We start from the raw sequence: 18,749 nt of genomic DNA on the forward strand, positions 1-18,749 counted from the left end.
TGTAAAATGTTACAATAAAGGAGCAGAAGGCTTTGTGTGTAAATTCTATGAAACATTCAAGTAATTCACACTAATACTTCTTAAACTCTTTATAAATTAGGAGAGGTAGAAGTACTTCCAAACTCATTCTGTAAGGACAGCATCACCAAATATGAAAAGCAGAAAAGGCACGAGAAGAAAACTATAGTCTAATATCCATGATCAACAAAGATATAAAACAGTATAAAGCAAAGTCCTAGAAAACTGAATTTAATAACACATTGAAGGAATCATATTCTATGGCCAAGTTTGATTTATTCCAGTAATGAAGTAATGATTTTTGATATACTCAATTCAATGTGACATAATACACTATGAAAGAAAAAATTACATGATCATCTTAATATGTGTGTAATAATCACTTGACAAAGTTCAACATTTATTCATGATCAATACACTCGACAAAAAAAGATATAGCAGGAACTTATCTCAACACACCAAAATCCACATATGACAAACCCAGAACTAACATCATAATCATGAGGGCGTTGCTAAAACTTTTTAGATGCAGTAGAAGGGGCCAGAGAGATACAGTGGGTAAGGTGAATTCTTGTAGGCAGCAGACCTGAATTCAATCCCTAGCACCCTACATCAGTAATGCTCTCTGAATGAAGAACAAAGTGTAAACCCTGAGTATTGCTGGGTGTGGGCCAAAACCAAAATTTTAAAAGAGATACAGTATAAGGAATAATGCCCATAGCTTTCATTTATTTTCAATTTAGTACTTTTGAGCAGGAAGTTAAAAAAATCAGGCATGGTTTCAAAATAAACCATTAACCTCCAGAAATCAAGACAATATATAACATAAAAGCAAACATAGGTCAATGGAATAGAATAGTCTGTCTAGGGGCTGGAGCGATAGCACAGCGGTGGGGCGTTTGCTTTGCACGCGGCTGACCCGGGTGGATTCCAAGCATCCCATATGGTCCCCAGAGGACTGCCAGGAGTAATCCCTGTGCATCGCAGGGTATGACCCAAAAAGCAAAAAAATAAAAACAAAAAACAAAACAAAATAAGAACAACTGCACTAATAGCAAACAATGGAGAACGGACTGAAATGGTTTTGAGAAATCTAGATATTCATTTGCAGAATAAAATTGAGCCTATATCTCACATAATTTATAAAAATCAACTCAAAATAAATTAAAGGTGCGAAACCTGAAAACATAAAACTATTAGAAGAAAACAATGGGAAGTCTCTTGATATAAAAAATGATATTTTGGATATGACACAAAAAGCACAGAAAGCAAAAATAAAGATAGAAATAGATAAAAATAGAAAAAAAAAGATAGAAAAAAAGAAAAGCTGTACAGCAAAGGAAAATCCGGAGGGTACAAGAGAAACCTATAGAATAGGAGACATATATTCAGGGCTGGAGTGATATAGCACAGCGGGTAGGGTGTTTGCCTTGCACGCGGCTGACCTGGGTTCGTTCTCAGCATCCCATATGGTCCCCCAAGCACTACCAGGAGTGATTCCTGAGTGCAGAGCCAGGAGTAACCCCTGAGCATCACCGGGTGTGACCCAAAAAGCAAAAAAAAAAAAAGAATAGAAAAGAATAGGAGACATATTTTTAAATTGCACACCTTTTAAAGACATATTTTTAAGATGCAAATATTTTTAAAGGAACTCATAAAATTGACAGCAAAACAAAACAATAACTCAATTAAAACTGTGCAAAGTGTGTGTGTGGGGGGGGCAGATGGGGAGTGGAGAAACAGTACAGCAAATAAAGTGCTTGCCTTGCATGTGGCTGATTGTGTTTAAACCTGTAGTACCCAACATGGTCCCCCTAGTCGACCACAAGTGAGTGATCCTTGAGCACAAAGCCATTGGTAAGCCCTGAGCACAGTTGGGTGTGCCATACCCCAGCCCCACCAAATGTTCAAAGGAATTGAATATACATTTCTTGAAGGAAGATATACAAATTGTCAACAAGTATAGGCCCCAATAAGATAGCACAGTGGGTAGGGTGCAGCTGACTGGTTTGATCCCTGGCACCACATATGGTTCCCTAAGAACCTCCGAGATTAATATCTCAATGCAAAGCTAGGAGAAAATAGTGAGTATTGTTGATGTGAACCCCCAAAAAATGAAAAAGAAAAAGCCAAATAGATTCAGCTTTAATAATCTTTAAGGGAAATGAAAATCTAATATACAATAAGATATTATCGGATATATGTTAGACCTCAGAAGTGTGTTTACTATGGCAGAGGGACTGGAGGACGGGTAGGATAAGGGGGGAGACAATGGTGAAAGGAAGCAGAACACTCTGGTGGAAGGTGTGGTACTGGAACTCTGCAGGCATAAAAGTCTATTAACAGTACAATAAATCACAGTGCCTAAAATAGAAAAAAAATTTAAAGAGTTAAATATTTTTTGTATATTGTGTTACATCAATGAAAAGATAAAATATAACAAATATTGGAGAGAATGAGGAGAAAGGGAACCTTTGTACATATAGTAGGATTATAAATTGATACAATCTTATGGAAAAGTATGGAGGCTCCTGAAAAATAAAAATAAAACTAACATATCATTCAGCAATTCCATTTCTGGCTATGTATGGAGAGGAAATCTGTATCTGCTCTTCTATGTTCATTGCGGCATTATCCATGATAGTCAAGACAGTGAAGCAACCTAAGTGTCAAATGGAAGATAAATGGATAATGAAGATTTTAAATTTACATATATCACTAAGTTATATAAAATAGTAGCAATAAAATGTCATTTTAAATAAGCTAAGTTAGAAACACTGGGTCTGGAGAGATAGTACAGGAGGTAGGGCATTTGCCTTGTACATGGCTGACCCAGGGTTCTATTATTGCACCTCTTATGGTCCCCTGAACCCATAAAGAGTAATCCCTGAGCACAGAGTCAGGAGTAAGCCCTGAGCACCACTGTTGTGCTCCGCTCCTGATAAAAAAAGAAATACTACATATCTCTTAACAGTATGCAGGATAAAATAGTCAATTTTATTAAATAGAATATAAACGAGGGGGTTCAAAAGGGTTACTAGATATTGGTCAGTGGCTACAAAGATTTGGTTTCACAGAATAAGTCCTAGTACAAAACAATGTGACTATAGTTAATACTATTATACAGTATTCTTGGTGTTTGCTTGATGTATTAATAAATACCAAGAAAGTATATCTTAGGTGTTTTTATTACAGAAAGTAGGTAAACATGTAAGGTGATGGATCTTCAAAAGATTATTTGAGGTAAATATTTTATTTATCTATTATATATTTTGGTTTTTGGGTCACAAATGGTGGTGCTCAGGGCTTCCTCCTTCTTCAGTGCTCAGATATCACTCCTGGCGGGGTTCAGAAGCCCACATAGGGTGCCCAAGAAGGAAAACCAGGTCAACAGCAAGCAGGGAAAATGATCTATTCACTATTATCTCTCCAGTCCCATTAAAATTTATTATAAAATATAAAATATAACATATTTATCACAAATGCGTTCATTCACACCAACCACCTTACATATTTACACAGTGTATGAGTGTGAATGTGAATGAATGTGCAAATATATCTATATATCTATATCTACATCTATATGTGTATCTATCTATCTATCTATCTATCTATCTATACATCTGTCACTGTCACTGTCCTCCCATTGTTCATCGATTTGCTCAAGCGGACCCAATAACTTCTCCATTGTGAGACTTGTGTTAGGCATTTCGAATATGCCACAGGGAGCTTGCCATATCTGTATCCTCTTGAGGAGTGCTCAAGAGACCTAAGGGGGACGCTGCTATTTCTCTGGAAGGACACAGCAGGTAGGGCGTTTGCCTTGCACACGGCTGACCCGGCTGACCCGAGTTCGATTTCTCCGCCCCTCTTGGAGAGCCCGGTAAGCTACCAAGAGTATCCCGCCCACACGGCAGAGCCTGGCAAGCCCCATGGCCCTTCCACGAAATCACCAAATTGTATATATTAAGGTTATATAATTTTAATTGCCTTCCAAAGCAAAAAATTAGGAAAAATTAAATCAAGAGTTTAAAAACCCAAGGTGGTCCAAGTGAATTTGGATTTAAAAGAATGTTAATAATTGATGACATTTGTTGAGAATTTAAGATATGCCAATACTATTCTATATGTTTTATACTACTAGTTTTTCTAGGTAAGGAAACTGAAACTAAAGGAACAAGTTTCAGCTAATAAGTAGTAGACTGGGATGTCTACCATGCTGTAACATCACAACTGTAATATTACAACTGTAATGTAACTTGGTCACTGCATCTATATACTCAATAAAATAATTATTTAAAGAAAGGAATGATATACTTTAGAAAAAATAACTGACCATCTTAGCGTGCCAACAGCCCTGGTACAGAGACACAGCAGCGTCCCAGAAGGCACCATAGCACCAGTGATTCCTCTGGGCCCCATACCGAGCCAATTTCACCAGGGCACCCCAGATGGAGTAGGTACAGTCTCCCCACCTACTCCAGATGGAGTCTCGGTGACCAAGAGCTTTCACAAGCAAGGCCCAGGTATGTAGGTTCCAAGATCAAATCTCCATGCTGCATGGCAGCAAAGGTACTGGGCTGTCCCTCCCTCGCTCCCCGCCTGCTCGTTGGCCTGGCTGTCATGCCCACAATGTGCCTCAGGGCGCCATCTTAGTACACCAACAGCCCTAGTCCAGAGACTCCTAACTGAATTCCCAAATGGATTAGTGACCTACAGAGATGTCTCTGGAACCCAGCTATTTACAATGTAGGATCCCAGAATCTATTTAAAATGAGTCACTGTCACTGTCCTCCCATTGTTCATCAATTTGCTCGAGCAGGTCCAGTAACGTCTCCACTGGAGACTTTGTTGTTACTGTGTTTGGCATATCGAATACATCACGAGTAGCTTGCCAGGCTCTGCCGTGTGGGCAAGATACCCTCGGTAGCTTGCTGGGCTCTCTGAGAGGGGTGGAGGAATTGAACTCGGGTCGGCCATGTTGACTGAGTGCAAGGCAAATGCCCTACCGCTGTGCTATCACTCCAGCCCTGCTATCGCTCCAGCCTTTAAAATGAGTAATGGAAAATAAATTATCTAGCGTCTGCCCCTGGCAGGCAGACTCAAATGATGGTGGGAAAATTTGGGCAAAACATAATGCCCAAAAAGTAGAGAGTATTGGGGAAATTGTCTACCATAGAGGCCGGATGAGGACTGGGATGGAGGGTGTGGGGGTTACTGGGGACATTAGTGGTGGAAAATGGCACTGGTAGAGTATGGGTGTTCAATCATTGTATGTATGGCTGAATCTCAAACATGAAAGCTTTGTAACTGCATCTCACGGTGTCTCAATAAAATTTTTTAAAAAAAGAAAAAATAACTGATGTCTAAGAGAAAGTAAAAAAAATCAATGATAAATAAAGAGCACAAGAGAATGAAATTGTATATGAAAAAACCACCGAAGGCTTTTAAAGGACAGTTTCCATTAAACATACTTCTGTGTCTGTATTTCCTGTTTTGTATTAGTGTGATCTCAGAGAATACAAATGGCTGAATTGCATGCTAGTGTTCGTATTCAGATGAGCAAAAGCTTCAGGTTTCTCCGTTAAGTGAATATTTACCATAGACAGCTCTCTAAGAATCCTTGCAATGAACCTGCTTTTGTTTGTTTGGGAGCCACATACAGTGATATGCAGTGGTTACTCTTAGCTCTGCAGTCAAGAATTAATTCTGGAAGTGCTCGCTCAGGGGACCATATGGAATGTCAGGGATCGAACTCAAATCATCCACTGCAAGGCCCTACCCACTGTTCTATCTCTCTAGCCTTGTAGTTCATTTTCAGAAGCAGGAGTATTTGTTCTGTTGACTAGGAATACATTTCCTTTTCTCCAAAGTCGTTGTTAACATCCTAACCAGGCTCTATCACCATTTGCCTAGATCACTATAAAAGCCACTCTTGAACTTTATTGCTTTCCCCATCAACCATTGCACTCAATATCCCATGTCCAAGCTAGATTTTCTGTCAGGTTTCAGAGCAGAACAAGCTCATTCCATTCTCACAGCTTTTGCATTCTGGCCAGTGACATTTTCCCCCATTTCTTTTGCATATTTGACTCCACATATTGACTGTTAGTGTATGGGCCTTGTTTAGAACCTGATTTAAACAAATTTTCAAAAAGTTGAGTGACGATTCTTCAGCTGAAGCTGATACCACCATCACCCCATACCCAGGTTGGCAAAATCTCCAAGTCTGTTTTACTTATTTTTTGTTAATTTAAGTCTTTTAACTAATATGAACAAAGGTAATTTATAGGTTGGTGAATGCTGATGAAATAAAGAGTTTAGTTTCACTGATTTTAAAATTCTTTTCAATATTTAGTAAAGGAACTGGCAGAGGAACCCAGGTGTGCGGGACCTGGGGCTGAGATCTCCAAGCCTGCTCAGATCGGGACTGCGCTTCCTCCACCCAGATCCCCCATCTTCCAGTAGCTAGACAGTTACACCCACCAACTGCCCCTGGGCGCTGTGTAATCCCATCAACGGCTAAGATCCAGAGACTATAAAACCAACCTCCTTGGTTTTAGACCTCGTATTGTATAGTTGTCGCTCTCAGAGAACCGCACTGGCTACCAAGAGTATCCTGCCCGTACAACAGGGTCTGTCAAGCTCCCCGTGGCATATTTGATATGCCAAAACTCAGTAACAATGATGGGTCTAATTCCCCTGACCCTGAAAGAGCGTCCAATGGGGCACTTCCAAAAATCTCAGGGCTAGGTCCAATGGAGACGTTACTGGTGTCTGCTCGAGGAAGTCGATGAACAATGGGATGACAGTGATACAGTGATACAGTGATTTAGTAAAACCTGGGGGTTCTGGTAGCAATGTCCTTGCTGCCTGGGACTTATGACTTCCTAATTTGAAAGATTCACAGGCACTCACTGAGGAAGATGACTATTCAGTAGACACTAGACTTAGTGTTTCCTAGACTTGGTGTTTTCCTAGAAGTTACTTTAGTAGGTTAAGACATAAAGGGAAAATATATGAATGGAGCCTGTGCACACGAGAACAAATGAATCAGACTTTGCTTCAAGACTTCCTTCTCTTCCTATGATGTACAGACTGTCTGTGCATGCCCCTGTGCACAAGCGTATGTGTGTATATGTTGGTGGTGGCATGGAGGAAGGAAGACCTGTATGAATTCTATGGTGGGCTTTCAGGTGAGAGCTTTTGGTGTACACTTTGTTGCATCCTTCAAAGTCACACTGGTGAATCCGTCTTCTTTTTAAACCAAAGGATTCTTTTCTCTGTTCTTCAGTCATTGATGCTGGTCTGAATAAAGAAACAGACTTAGGGTAAAATTTATTTTAATGTAGAGGATAAATAAATAGGCTTACATACAGACCACCTCATATATAGTTAATTTATACAAATTTAACACTGGGCCCACCAGAAGGGGAAAAATTAATTAAGAATTCAGCTAGGCAATTCTCTTTAAGTATATATGATTAATTTGGGTGGTTTTTATTCCCAATTAGTGTGAAAATTTCAGTCTAAAGCCTCATTCTTAGAGAATGTTTAGAATGTTTAGAGAAATGTTTTTTTTAATTCAACATGGGTCACACATAAGCCAATTACTCCATTACAGCCAACATCATAAACATTATGATGATATAATTATAATTTATAAATTATAGTTTACAAGTATAAACTTTATTTGTGGTGAGATATAACTATAATTTTTAAGAAATTAAAATATTTAAGGGTAAAATTAATTATTTAAAATTAGAACATAACTTTACACAACATTTGTGCCCATATTTATGTATGCACTCAAAATTTTACCTTCAATAACAAGGCAATTTATCTGTATTTTGATGTCCCCAAATTCTTATTATTATGTTTGAGAAGTCACTTCACTTTTACTTGAAGATATATAGAGAAACAGACCTAAAGAAAAGAAAAAAATACTCACTCTTTCAATTTTCCCTGAATACCCAGCAAGACAGAATATCCACTCTCATTTGTACTGTCTTCACTGTCACTAGGGAAATCCGGTGGAGACATAGATACGGGGTCAACTTTCACTGCAAGCAAAGAAAAAGAACAAGGTGGAGTACAAATATACTGCCTCAGCAATCATGATTTTCAGTTTTCCAGTTTATTTCACAATCAGAATTAGCAGAAATATGCAGAAATAAAGAAAAAGCAAAGATGGAAGAAGTGTGTGGAAGAGATTTTTTTAAAATATTAGCATAGGAAAAACCAGAAATTTCTCTGAAAGAATAGTGAGTAAGGGATATTCTGTTATAACTAGAATAACTAGAATAAGCATTTATAGGACAATGATTTAAATAGAATAGTAACTTTCTTTAGGACAGGGAGTGTCTTGGTAATTATTCAGTTAATTATTTCCAGCTCCCATGAGAGAGTCTGCTGAAAAGTCAGTTTCAATGATTTAAATAAATATGCAAATTGCATATTCAAAAGAAGTCCTAAAATCAATATCCCGACTCACCCCAGATATGAAATCATCTTAGCATTTTGTGCTCCTAAGTAGAATGAGTGAGAGATAAAATAAATATTTATAAAACCCTTAGAAATTTTTACTACATATATGCATTCTTCCCTTCAATCTATGTTGGAAAAAACCCTGAAATTTTCTACATTATGAACTACTGATCGTTTCTTTATCCCTAAAATCTTAGTCAACAGTCTCCTCGATCACCTCAAAACTTGCATACACAAAAAACTTAACATAATAAGGTGGGGGTGGTAGTAGTTGGCTAGTGCACTGATTGAGCATCATTCACTAAAATGATTTTTAAAATTTTGAGGCAGCACCTGGCAGCACTCAGGGCCTATTCCTGGCTTTGTGTTCAGGGATCAAACCTGGTCAGGTTCAGGCGACCATATCAGGTGATGGGTATCAAATCTTCCTTGTTTATTCTGCTATTCCTGCTCCTCACCCCAATATGAATCACCTCCTTGGTGCAATAACTGGGCACTTACTTATTTTCCTCTGTGGGGTAATATACACGATTCTGTGGTTGTCTTACTGCCTCATTATGTACTTTGTTTTGGGAAGCCTGAGTGATCTCAAATGGTTACAATCTACTTTCTTGGCCACACTAGCTTTAAAATTCTTAAAAATTATTGACAAGTATTATAATAAAGTTCTAAGATGATAACTATTGTTTCACTCAAAGATGTGTTTTGAGAAGTATAGACTAAACATATTTAGTAATTTTACTTTTTAATTTTTTTCTTAAAAATATTTTAGCCTCATCTTCTCAGATGGAATCCCGGTGACCAGGAGCTTCTACAAGCATGGCTCTGGCATGAGGGTACCAGGACATTATTTTCTGAACTGCAGTGGGGCCGCCCCGGCTCCCAGGCAACCTCTGATTCTGGAAGTCACACCCACAACTCGCCCCCCAGTGCCATCTTACAGCACACAGCAACAAAGAAGAAAACCGGCTGGAGGGCCCCACTGCTCCCGGAGAATGCTCCAGGCCCCAAACAGAGCCGATATCACCGGGAGGTCCTAGATGGGGTAGGTGCTGCCATCCCACCTTCTCCAGATGGAATCCTGGTGACCATGAGCTTCTACAAGCATGGCTCTGGCATGCGGGTACCAGGACATTTTTAAGCGGCCGCGCAACATTTTCTTATATGCAAAGTGATCAATGGAAAGTAAATGACCCTGCCACAGAGGCAGGGTGGGACAGGGGGATGAGGGTGGGAGGGATACTGGGACCCGTGGTGGTGGAAAATGGGCACTGGTGGAGGGATGGGTGTTTGATCATTGTACAGTTGATACCCAAGCACAAAAATTTGTAAATATAAAAAAAAATTTAGCCTCTGTGATTTATAATTTCACATTGGTATCAATGACAGGGTTTGTGAATAAAATATTACATCACACCCCAACCAGAGTATCTGTTTTCCTCCACTGTTTTCTCAGGGTTCACAACTCAACAATACTCTCCTTTTACTTTCCATATCTCTATGCCAAGGCAAGCTCAGTACTGTTCAGTAGTTCTTAGATTCTGCTTTTTTGTCTTTTGTTTTGTCCCTACTATGTTTCTTTATATACCATATATGAGAGAGATAATTCTATATCTGTCGCTCTCCTGGTTGACTTCACTATGTATGAAAACCTCCAGATTTATCCATGGAGCAGCAAATTGAATGATTTTTGTTCTTTTTATAGTCTTTATTATTTTTTTGCTTTTTGGGTATTTTTGCTTGTTTGCTTTTTCCACTCAGGAGAAGTCCATGTTCTCTCTTGAACACATATTCCTAATCCTCTCTTTCTCTCCCCTCACATCTTTCTAAGTAAATGTCATTCAATAAAACTGTATTACTTCACTAAAAAAAATTGAACGAGTTAAAACAGATAGAAAAAGGATGAGGTAATGATGGAGGAAGTCAAAAAGTTCCATGAAAGGGGTACACTGATGCTTACCTGATCCAAGATTTTTGCCATCTCCTCCAATGAGTGGGACTGTAATGGCCACAGACCTTCCATCTGCAGGCAAAGTAGTATACACCATTGGCAAAGACTGCACTACCACTGGGATGGCTTTCAGTCTGTTCATCTTATTTGGTAGACTGACTGCAGGGATGGTGTGTATCACATGTAAGATGGACTGACTACCTTCGTTCTGCGATGCCAGGACATAGCCTGGAGTAGAGATATTTGTTGATGTGCTTGTGTTTGATGTTGAAGTGGATACTAACAGGATTTGAGAAGTAGGTTGTGACTTAGGAGAACATATTTGAGCTTTTAGCATGCTGGCAGGCTGGAGAGGAGTCTTGGGTCTGTGAAAAGAAAGATCAACTGGTTCCACCTGGGGCATGTTGAAATCATTAGCCAGAAGTTCTGGGGGCTCAATCTTGATATCCTTTAACAGTACTTGATTCTCCTTGGGGTTCATATCTAGAAGTTGTGAAGATGTTATATTACCTCTCTCTGGTCTCTGAGGGGGCTCTCTGATCTGAACAGAGCCAGTGACCTAAAATAAATAAACGAGAGGTGTAAATCATGCTATATTAGTTTACTAAAGATGCAATTAGTGAAAGAAATAAATCTTATGCTCATGGGCAGAAGAAAAGGAGCTAAGAAAATGTAGCAGAACTATATTAAAAAAGATATCAGAGGGAAACTTGTACAGAGAACCAGGACTAAAGACTGTATCAGGAAACTGATAAAACTTTCATTTTGGGACAGACAGATAGAGTGCAATGAACCCCAAATCAATCCCCAGCACTGCATATGATTTGAGTAGTGCCAGAAGTGATCCTTGAGCACAGAGCTAGGAGGAATAGGCAATTAATGCTGCTAGATGTGGACCATCAAATAAACAGCAACCAAAATACACCAAAAATTTTCATTTAAATATTATAATTTGGGGCTGGAGATAGTACATCAGTTAAGGCCTGCATGCCCCCAACCTGAGTTTAGTTCTATAAGATTCTCTATGGTCCCCCCAAGCACTACCAGGTGTAATTAATGAGTGCAGAGCCAGGAACAACTCCTTAGCATCACCGGTGTAATCCCAAAATATACATATAGTTTCAATAATTATTCAAGACTATAGACAAAGTGTTAATATAATATAAGCACTATGGTAAGCACAGTTAAAAGTAAACACTAATAAGGTGCTGCCATAATGTGCATATAAATTTAGAAAACTATAATGATGGAATAATGTGAGTGGTTTATATCACCCCATATTCAGTGATGTGTCAGGCATATAAGCAAAGTGTTTTAGAAAAATAAAAGGGGGGTGGAAGAAATAGTACAGCAGTCAGAATGCTTGTCTTTCACACAGCCAACCCCGATCCGATCCCTGGGATTCCATATGGTTCCCTGAGCTCCACCAGTAGCATTCCTTGAGCACAGAGCTAGGAGTAAGCTCTGAACACTGTCAGGTGTGATCCCCAAACCAAAAAGTACTGTTAATTAAAAAAAGATAGAGAAAAGGAAAGAGTTAATTCTGTCTATGAATCACCAGGGAATGTCTCAAGAAGTAATATTTATAACGCTTATAAAAATTTAGATATATTAGAGAATTATTAGTTCCATAGGCAGAGAAGAAATAGGAGTGATATTTCTATTTGAGGAGATATAACGAAAGACAATATGCTTAGAGAATAATAAAGCAATACAACAAGATGTAATATAAGCAAAATCTACTGCAATTTAAAAAAATTAAGTTTTACTTGAAATATCACTTATAAAAGTGCTGTATTATTTTATGTGTATGTATTTTTATAAATACATAACAATATTATGTTTCACCATTAAACATCCAACTATATGGGCCCTAAGTAGGGGCCACAATGAATAAGGCACTTGTTTTACACACAGCTGGCCCAGGTTTGATCTCCAGCACCACACATTGTCCCCCAACAACTGTCAGGTGAGATTCTTGACCCCAAAAGCAGGAAAAAACCATGAGCATAGCAAGGTGTGGACCAATACCTCCCAATCCAATTATATTCATCACCTGACCCCTTTAAATTGTGGTATATAAAAGATCTAGTAAATAATTATATGTTAGATAACTTATAAAATGACATAAAACTGAGGCTGGGGAGATAGTATAATGGGTAACACACCTGTCTTGCACATATCTAATCTGGGTTCAATCCCCAGCACCCATATGTTTTTCTGAGTTCTGCCAGGGTGCTCCCTGAGCATTGAGCCAAGAATAAGCCCTGACCCGCAGTGATGAAACATGTTGGGCCTCATGTGATGGGGGGGCAGCCGGGTCTTTCCTCCCCTCCCCAACGAGACCCCAAGTCATCGCCCACGAATGGCCTCTCTGGCTCCTGATCAAGCTGCTTAATGGCCTTGATCCCAGAGACTCAGAAACAAATCTTGAAACCCAGTGGCTTTTGGCAGAAATGTGTCCAGACCCTGCAGTAGGTTACTGTCACCGGGCCACCCCAGAGGGGAAAGGGTGCTGTCCCTCCGCCTGTTTCCCCCTGGCGGCTCGGTGGCCGCCATCCTCCAGAGGCCATTGGATAGTCAAGCTTGGGCCCGCAGTGGTGAAACTTGTTGGGCTTCATGGGATGGGGTGGAGCCGGGCCTGTCCTCCCCACCCCAATGAGACCACAAGTCATCACCCACGAACGGCCTCTCTGGCTCCTGATCAAGCAGCTCAACAATCATGATCCCAGAGACTCAGGAGCAAATCTTGAAACCCTGTGGCTTTTGGCAGAAATCCCTCCAGATTTAAGTGTTAAAATTTCGGAATTTCAAAATCACATGGCCCTACTGCAGCCACGCGACATCATATGTTATTCATAATCAGCAATAGAACACAAATTGTCTATTGTTGCCTTTTCAGCAGATCTGAGTGTTGGGGTAAAATCTCAAATAATAATGGTGGGTCTGGTGTCAAAATATTGAATGTGATCAAAGTAGAGAGAGTAATGTGGAAATCATCTGCCCCACAGGTGGGAGGAGGGTGTGGGATGGGGGTATACTAGGGTTTTTGGTGATGGAAAATGGGCACTGGTGAAGGTACGGGTATTTCACTGTATGACCGAGACTTAGACCCAAAAGCTTTGTAACAGCTCTCACGGTGATTCAAGAAATAAAATTATAAAAAATGAAAAAAAAAGTAAGTTGGGAGTTCATGCACAATTCAATCAGCTAATCAGTGGCTGAATAAATAGCAGTACTCCTACAAAAAAAATAAGCCCTGAGCATGACTGGGTGTTGCCCAAAATCAAAACAAAAGTGAATAAATATAAATAAAAAATAAATCTAATTTAAAATGTTTTAAGAATTACATTAATACAAAGGTCAAGGGTATTGTGAACTAAATATGAAACTGCCTAAATTTGATGCACTGCTTCCCTGTTGTGGCAGCTTTCATACTTAAATATTTTACTGTGTCTCAGGCCCACAGATGTTACCAAACGTCCTTGACTTGGCACTATAAGACATTGCCCAGTTCCACTTGACTTTGACCAAAAGGTTGTTGTTAACGTCTCCCAAATGCAAATCCTCCTTAATCATACAGACTGGGTTGGTGCTACTGTTGCTATAAACACACACGTTTGACCTTGGTAGTATTGCCACAGCAGGGCATTCATCAATGCAAACTCACAATGGTTTCACAGACTCACATGAGTACAAATTCTGTGATTTCCTGACACTTGTGGTTATCAATTTCCACGTAATTTTTAGGCATGTTTGAATAAGGCTGTTGTCAAGAAGTTCTTGGCGATCAGGCACAATGAAGGATTAAGACAAAGGCCTTAAGACACTAATTACATGACAACTATGGAAACTCTTTGATAAAGATTTAAATGAGTAATTAGTGTCATACAATATTATAATAGAAACACCAAAAGTAATTGATCACACAGAGAATATGAAATAATTTATAGACACTTCTCAAAAAACTGGGGATTGAGTTTCCCATATCATCCAAAAATCCCACTTCTTGTCATTTACCCTAACAGCCTATAAGCTATATTCAGATAATATATTTGTACTCCTACGCTCACTGAATACATTGAGTAGAAATGTATTTTGTACATTTGTGCATACTCCTGTGCTCATTTGCACTCCTGTGCTCATTCACAATAGATAAAATCCTCACATAGCACAAGTGTCAAAGAAGAGATCACTGGACAAAGAGACTATGTATATTGACACAATGGAATACTATTTGATTATAAGAAAGGATTAACTCATTTTATTTTATGATACATGGATGAATTTGAGAGTATCATGCTGAGTTAATTTAGTCAGAAGACAGGTACAGAGACATAATGATCTCTCTCATATAAGAAAACATAGTATGGGGTTGACAGATGACCAAAGGAAACAGAAATAGAGAACTGGTCTTCAATAGGAAGTATACTGCTAGGGGGAAGTGGGTGGATAAGATTGGGGGCACTGAGAAAATTGTTAAGTGTGTAAGGTAAAGGTAAGGTAAAGGCCCTCCCGTTGATCGTCGATTTGCTCGAGCGGGCCCAGTAATGTCTCCATTGGAGACTTTATTGTTACTGTGTCTGGCATATCGAATACTCTCGGTAGCTTGCCGGGCTCTCCGAGAGGGGCGGAGGAATTGAATTCGGGTCGGCCATGTTGGCCGCTTGTAAGGCGAATGCCCTACCCGCTGTGCTATCGCTCCTGGGAATATTTTATATATGAAATTCTACCATTAGCAGTTTTGTAAAACATGATTCTTAGAATTAAAAAACACACACACAAATCGGAGGACTGGACAGATAGTACTGGCACCTACTTTGTATGCAGCTGACCCTTATTCAATCCCAGAATCACGTGGTTCCCTGAGTACTTCGAGGAGTAGCACAGAACTAGGAGTAAGTTCTGAGCACTTCAAGGTGTGGTCCAAAAACAAAATTAATAAACAAATTGAAAAAGAATAATTCAGGGGGTATGGTACCGCAAGCAAGTCAATCTGTACAAGTGAGGTGATTCATCAGAAGCCTGAAGGCGCCTTCAGACTTCCAGATACTCCAAAATTGCTGCTGTGCCTTTGACAAGACCCCAAAAACTTGGGGCAAAGTTTACCAAAAAAGTAAATGGCCAAAAGTTAGGTATGTGGGAGACAAACCCACAAACCACCTCTGGCTCAGCTATATAATTGGAGGCATGGCCCCTCTGGCTCCTGATCAAGCTGCTTAATGGCCATGACCTCAGAGACTCAGAAACAAATCTCGAAACCCAGCGGCTTTTGGCAGAAATGCATCCGGTCCCTGCAGTAGATTACCGGCGCCGGGCAACCCCAGGTGGAAATAGGTTTCGTGCCTTGGCCTGTTCCTCCTGGCGGCCTGGTGGCCGTCATCCTCTAGAGGCCATTTGACAGTCAGGTTTGGGTCTGCAGTGATGAAACATGCGTGGCCTCACGGGATGGGGTAGAGCCGGCCTTTTCCTCCCTGTCCCAATGAGACCCCAAGTTGCCTCCCATGAACGGCCTCTTTGGCTCCTGATCAAGCCACTTATTGCCCATGATCCCAGAGATTCAGAAACAAATCTTAGACCCAGTGGCTTTTGGCAGAAATGAGTCCAGTACCTGCAGTAGGTTACCAGCACTGGGACACCCCAGGTGGGAATAGGTTTCATGCCTTGGTCTGTTCCCTCTGGTGGCCTGGTGGCCGCCATTCTCCAAAGACCACTGGACAGTCAGGTTTGGGCCTGTAGTGATAAGACACGTGTGCCCTCACGGGATGGAGGTGGAGCTGGCCCTTTCCTTCCCATCCCTAAAGGACCCCGAGTCGCTGCCCACGAACAGCCTCTCTGGCTCCTGATCAAGTTGCTTAACGGCCCAGAGACTCAGAACAAATCTCAGAACCCAGGAAGCTTTGGCAGAAATCCCTCCAGATTTAATTGTTAAAATTTCGGAATTTCAAAATTGCGCGGCCACTAGTGCAGCTGCACGACATCATATGTTATTTATAACCAGCAATATAAAACAAATTGTGTACTGTTGCATTTTCAGCAGATCTGAGTGTTGGGGTAAAATCCCAAATAATAAAGGTGGGTCTGGTGTCAAAATACTGAATTTAATCAAAGTAGAGAGAGAGAATGTGGAAATAATCTGTCCCACAGGTAGGGAGAGGGTGTGGGATGGGGGTATACTGGGGTTTTCGGTGGTGGAGAATGGGCACTAGTGAAGGTAAGGGTGTTTTATTGTATGACCGAGACTTAAACCCGACAGCTTTGTAACTGCTCTCACGGTGATTCAATAAATACAATAATAAAAAAATTAAAATAAAAAAATTTAAAAAAAGAAAAAGAGTAATTCAAACTATCACTATTCTCCAATGATATCTTATACAAAAAAGACCCTAAGATAGGTAAAAAGTATTCCTAGGAACAATAAAGCTATGCAGTAATATCACTGTATCACTGTCATCCTGCTGTTCATCGATTTCCTCTAGCAGGCACCAGTAACGTCTCCATTTGTCCTAGCCCTGAGATTTTATCAAGTGCCATATTGGACGCTCTTTCAGGGTCAGGGAAATGAGACCCGTCATTGTTACATATGGAATTCGCCATGGGGAGCTTTCCAGACTCTGCTGTGCGGGCAGGATACTGTTGGTAGCCTGCAGGGTTCTCTGGCCACGCGCTTCCGAGAGCTTGGTTTTATAGTCTCTGGATCTTGGCCATTGATGAGATTACACGGTGCCAGGGTCAGTTGGTGGGTGTAACTGTCTAGCTACTGAAAGATGGGGGGTCTGAGTGGAGGAGACCCAGTCCCAATCCGAGCAGGCTTGGAGATCTCTTTTTTACTCTTGGAGATACAATAAAATGGAGTGCAACAAAATCAATACACAGACATGTTGCATTTTATGCTCAAACAGTGAAATAGAAAAGATCAAAATTGTAATAATATACAATTTTATCTAAAAATTCAAATACCTAGTAATCAACTTTTTAAAGATGAAAACCCTATTTGATTAAAACCATCATTATAAGAAATAGAAGATGAAGGGGATGGAAATATATTCTTTGTTTTTTGGTTGAAATAATTAAAATCATTAATTTGCTCATTCTATCCAAATCATTGAAAAAATTCATTGCGATACCCATGAAAATTCACAGGATATTCGTCAAAAACATACTGTTAAAATTTGCATCAAAACATGAAATTCAATCTTTGAAGCATTCAGCCTAAGAGAAGGACCACATGGACGGTGCGGGAACCACAGATCTCGGAGGGAAAAAAAAAAAACAGGTTCCAAAAAGAGCCGATATCACCGGCAAGTTCCAGATGGGGTAGGTGCCACATCCCGCCTCCCGCAGATGGAACCCCGGTGACCAGAAGCCTCTACAAACACAGCTCGAGTATGCGGGAACTAGGAATTTTTCTCAAATCTACCGGACTACAGCTCCCAGGTAACCTCTGATTCCGGAAGTCACGCCCACAGCCCGCCCCCCAGCGCCATCTTTGAAGCATTCAGCCTAAGAGAAGGACCACATGGAGGGTGCGGGAACCACAGATCCTGGAGGAAAAAAAAAACAGGTTCCAAAAAGAGCCGAGATCACTGGCAAGTTCCAGATGGGGTAGGTGCCGCATCCCGCCTCCCCCAGATGGAACCCCGGTGACCAGAAGCCTCTACAAACACAGCTCGAGTATGCGGGAACTAGGACATTTTCTCAAAACCACGCGGCCGCTTATGCGGCCGCGCCACATCTCTCTATATACAAAGTGACCAATGAGAAGTAAACCACCCAATCTTTCTCCCTGAAAATCAGAGTTAAGTTTGGAGCACGGCCACAGCCCCAGAAACACAAGGACTTAATGCAGAACCCAGCAGCTTGGAGCAGAAAAGTGAACAGACTATGAGTTAATCCAGGCAATCATTTCTGCCCAGAGGGGAAAGGGTGTTGCCCCATTCGCCCTCTCTTCTCTGGAAAGAAGGATGGCGGCCGCATGGGAGCCTTGTGGACAGCAGGTATGAGCCGGGGGTGTGGGGGCGACTAAAACCTCATGGGAAGGGGGGCGTTCCGGTCCGTCCTTCACGCCCTACCGAGGTCAACAGTTGCCCCCCATGAGCGGCTCCCCAGCACGGCCACTGCCCCAGAAGCACAAGGACTTAATGCAGAAACTGGCAGCTTGGAGCAGAAAAGTGAACGGACTATGCGTTAATCCAGGCCATCATGTCTGTCCGGAGGGGAAAGAGTGTTGCCCCATTCGCCCTCTCCTCTCTGGAAAGAAAGATGGCGGCCACATGGGAGCCTTGTGGACAGC

General features: G+C 40.7%; 1 protein-coding gene across 1 annotated transcript in view; it reads right to left on the reverse strand.

The window, feature by feature from the left end:
- KLF8 (KLF transcription factor 8) overlaps positions 1–18,749 on the reverse strand; it is a 265,628-nt gene that overhangs the window by 150,660 nt on the left and 96,219 nt on the right. Inside the window, exons 2-4 of the mRNA XM_056130027.1 lie at positions 10,466–11,015; positions 7,970–8,081; positions 7,187–7,326 (exon numbers count right to left, since the gene is read on the reverse strand). Coding sequence (XP_055986002.1) covers positions 7,187–7,326; positions 7,970–8,081; positions 10,466–11,015 — 802 coding nt within the window. The remainder of the gene's footprint in view (positions 1–7,186; positions 7,327–7,969; positions 8,082–10,465; positions 11,016–18,749) is intronic.

The sequence above is a fragment of the Sorex fumeus genome, unplaced genomic scaffold (assembly GCF_029834395.1).
Source record: "Sorex fumeus unplaced genomic scaffold, SorFum_2.1 ptg000073l, whole genome shotgun sequence".
In the NCBI taxonomy this organism is placed as follows: domain Eukaryota; kingdom Metazoa; phylum Chordata; class Mammalia; order Eulipotyphla; family Soricidae; genus Sorex; species Sorex fumeus.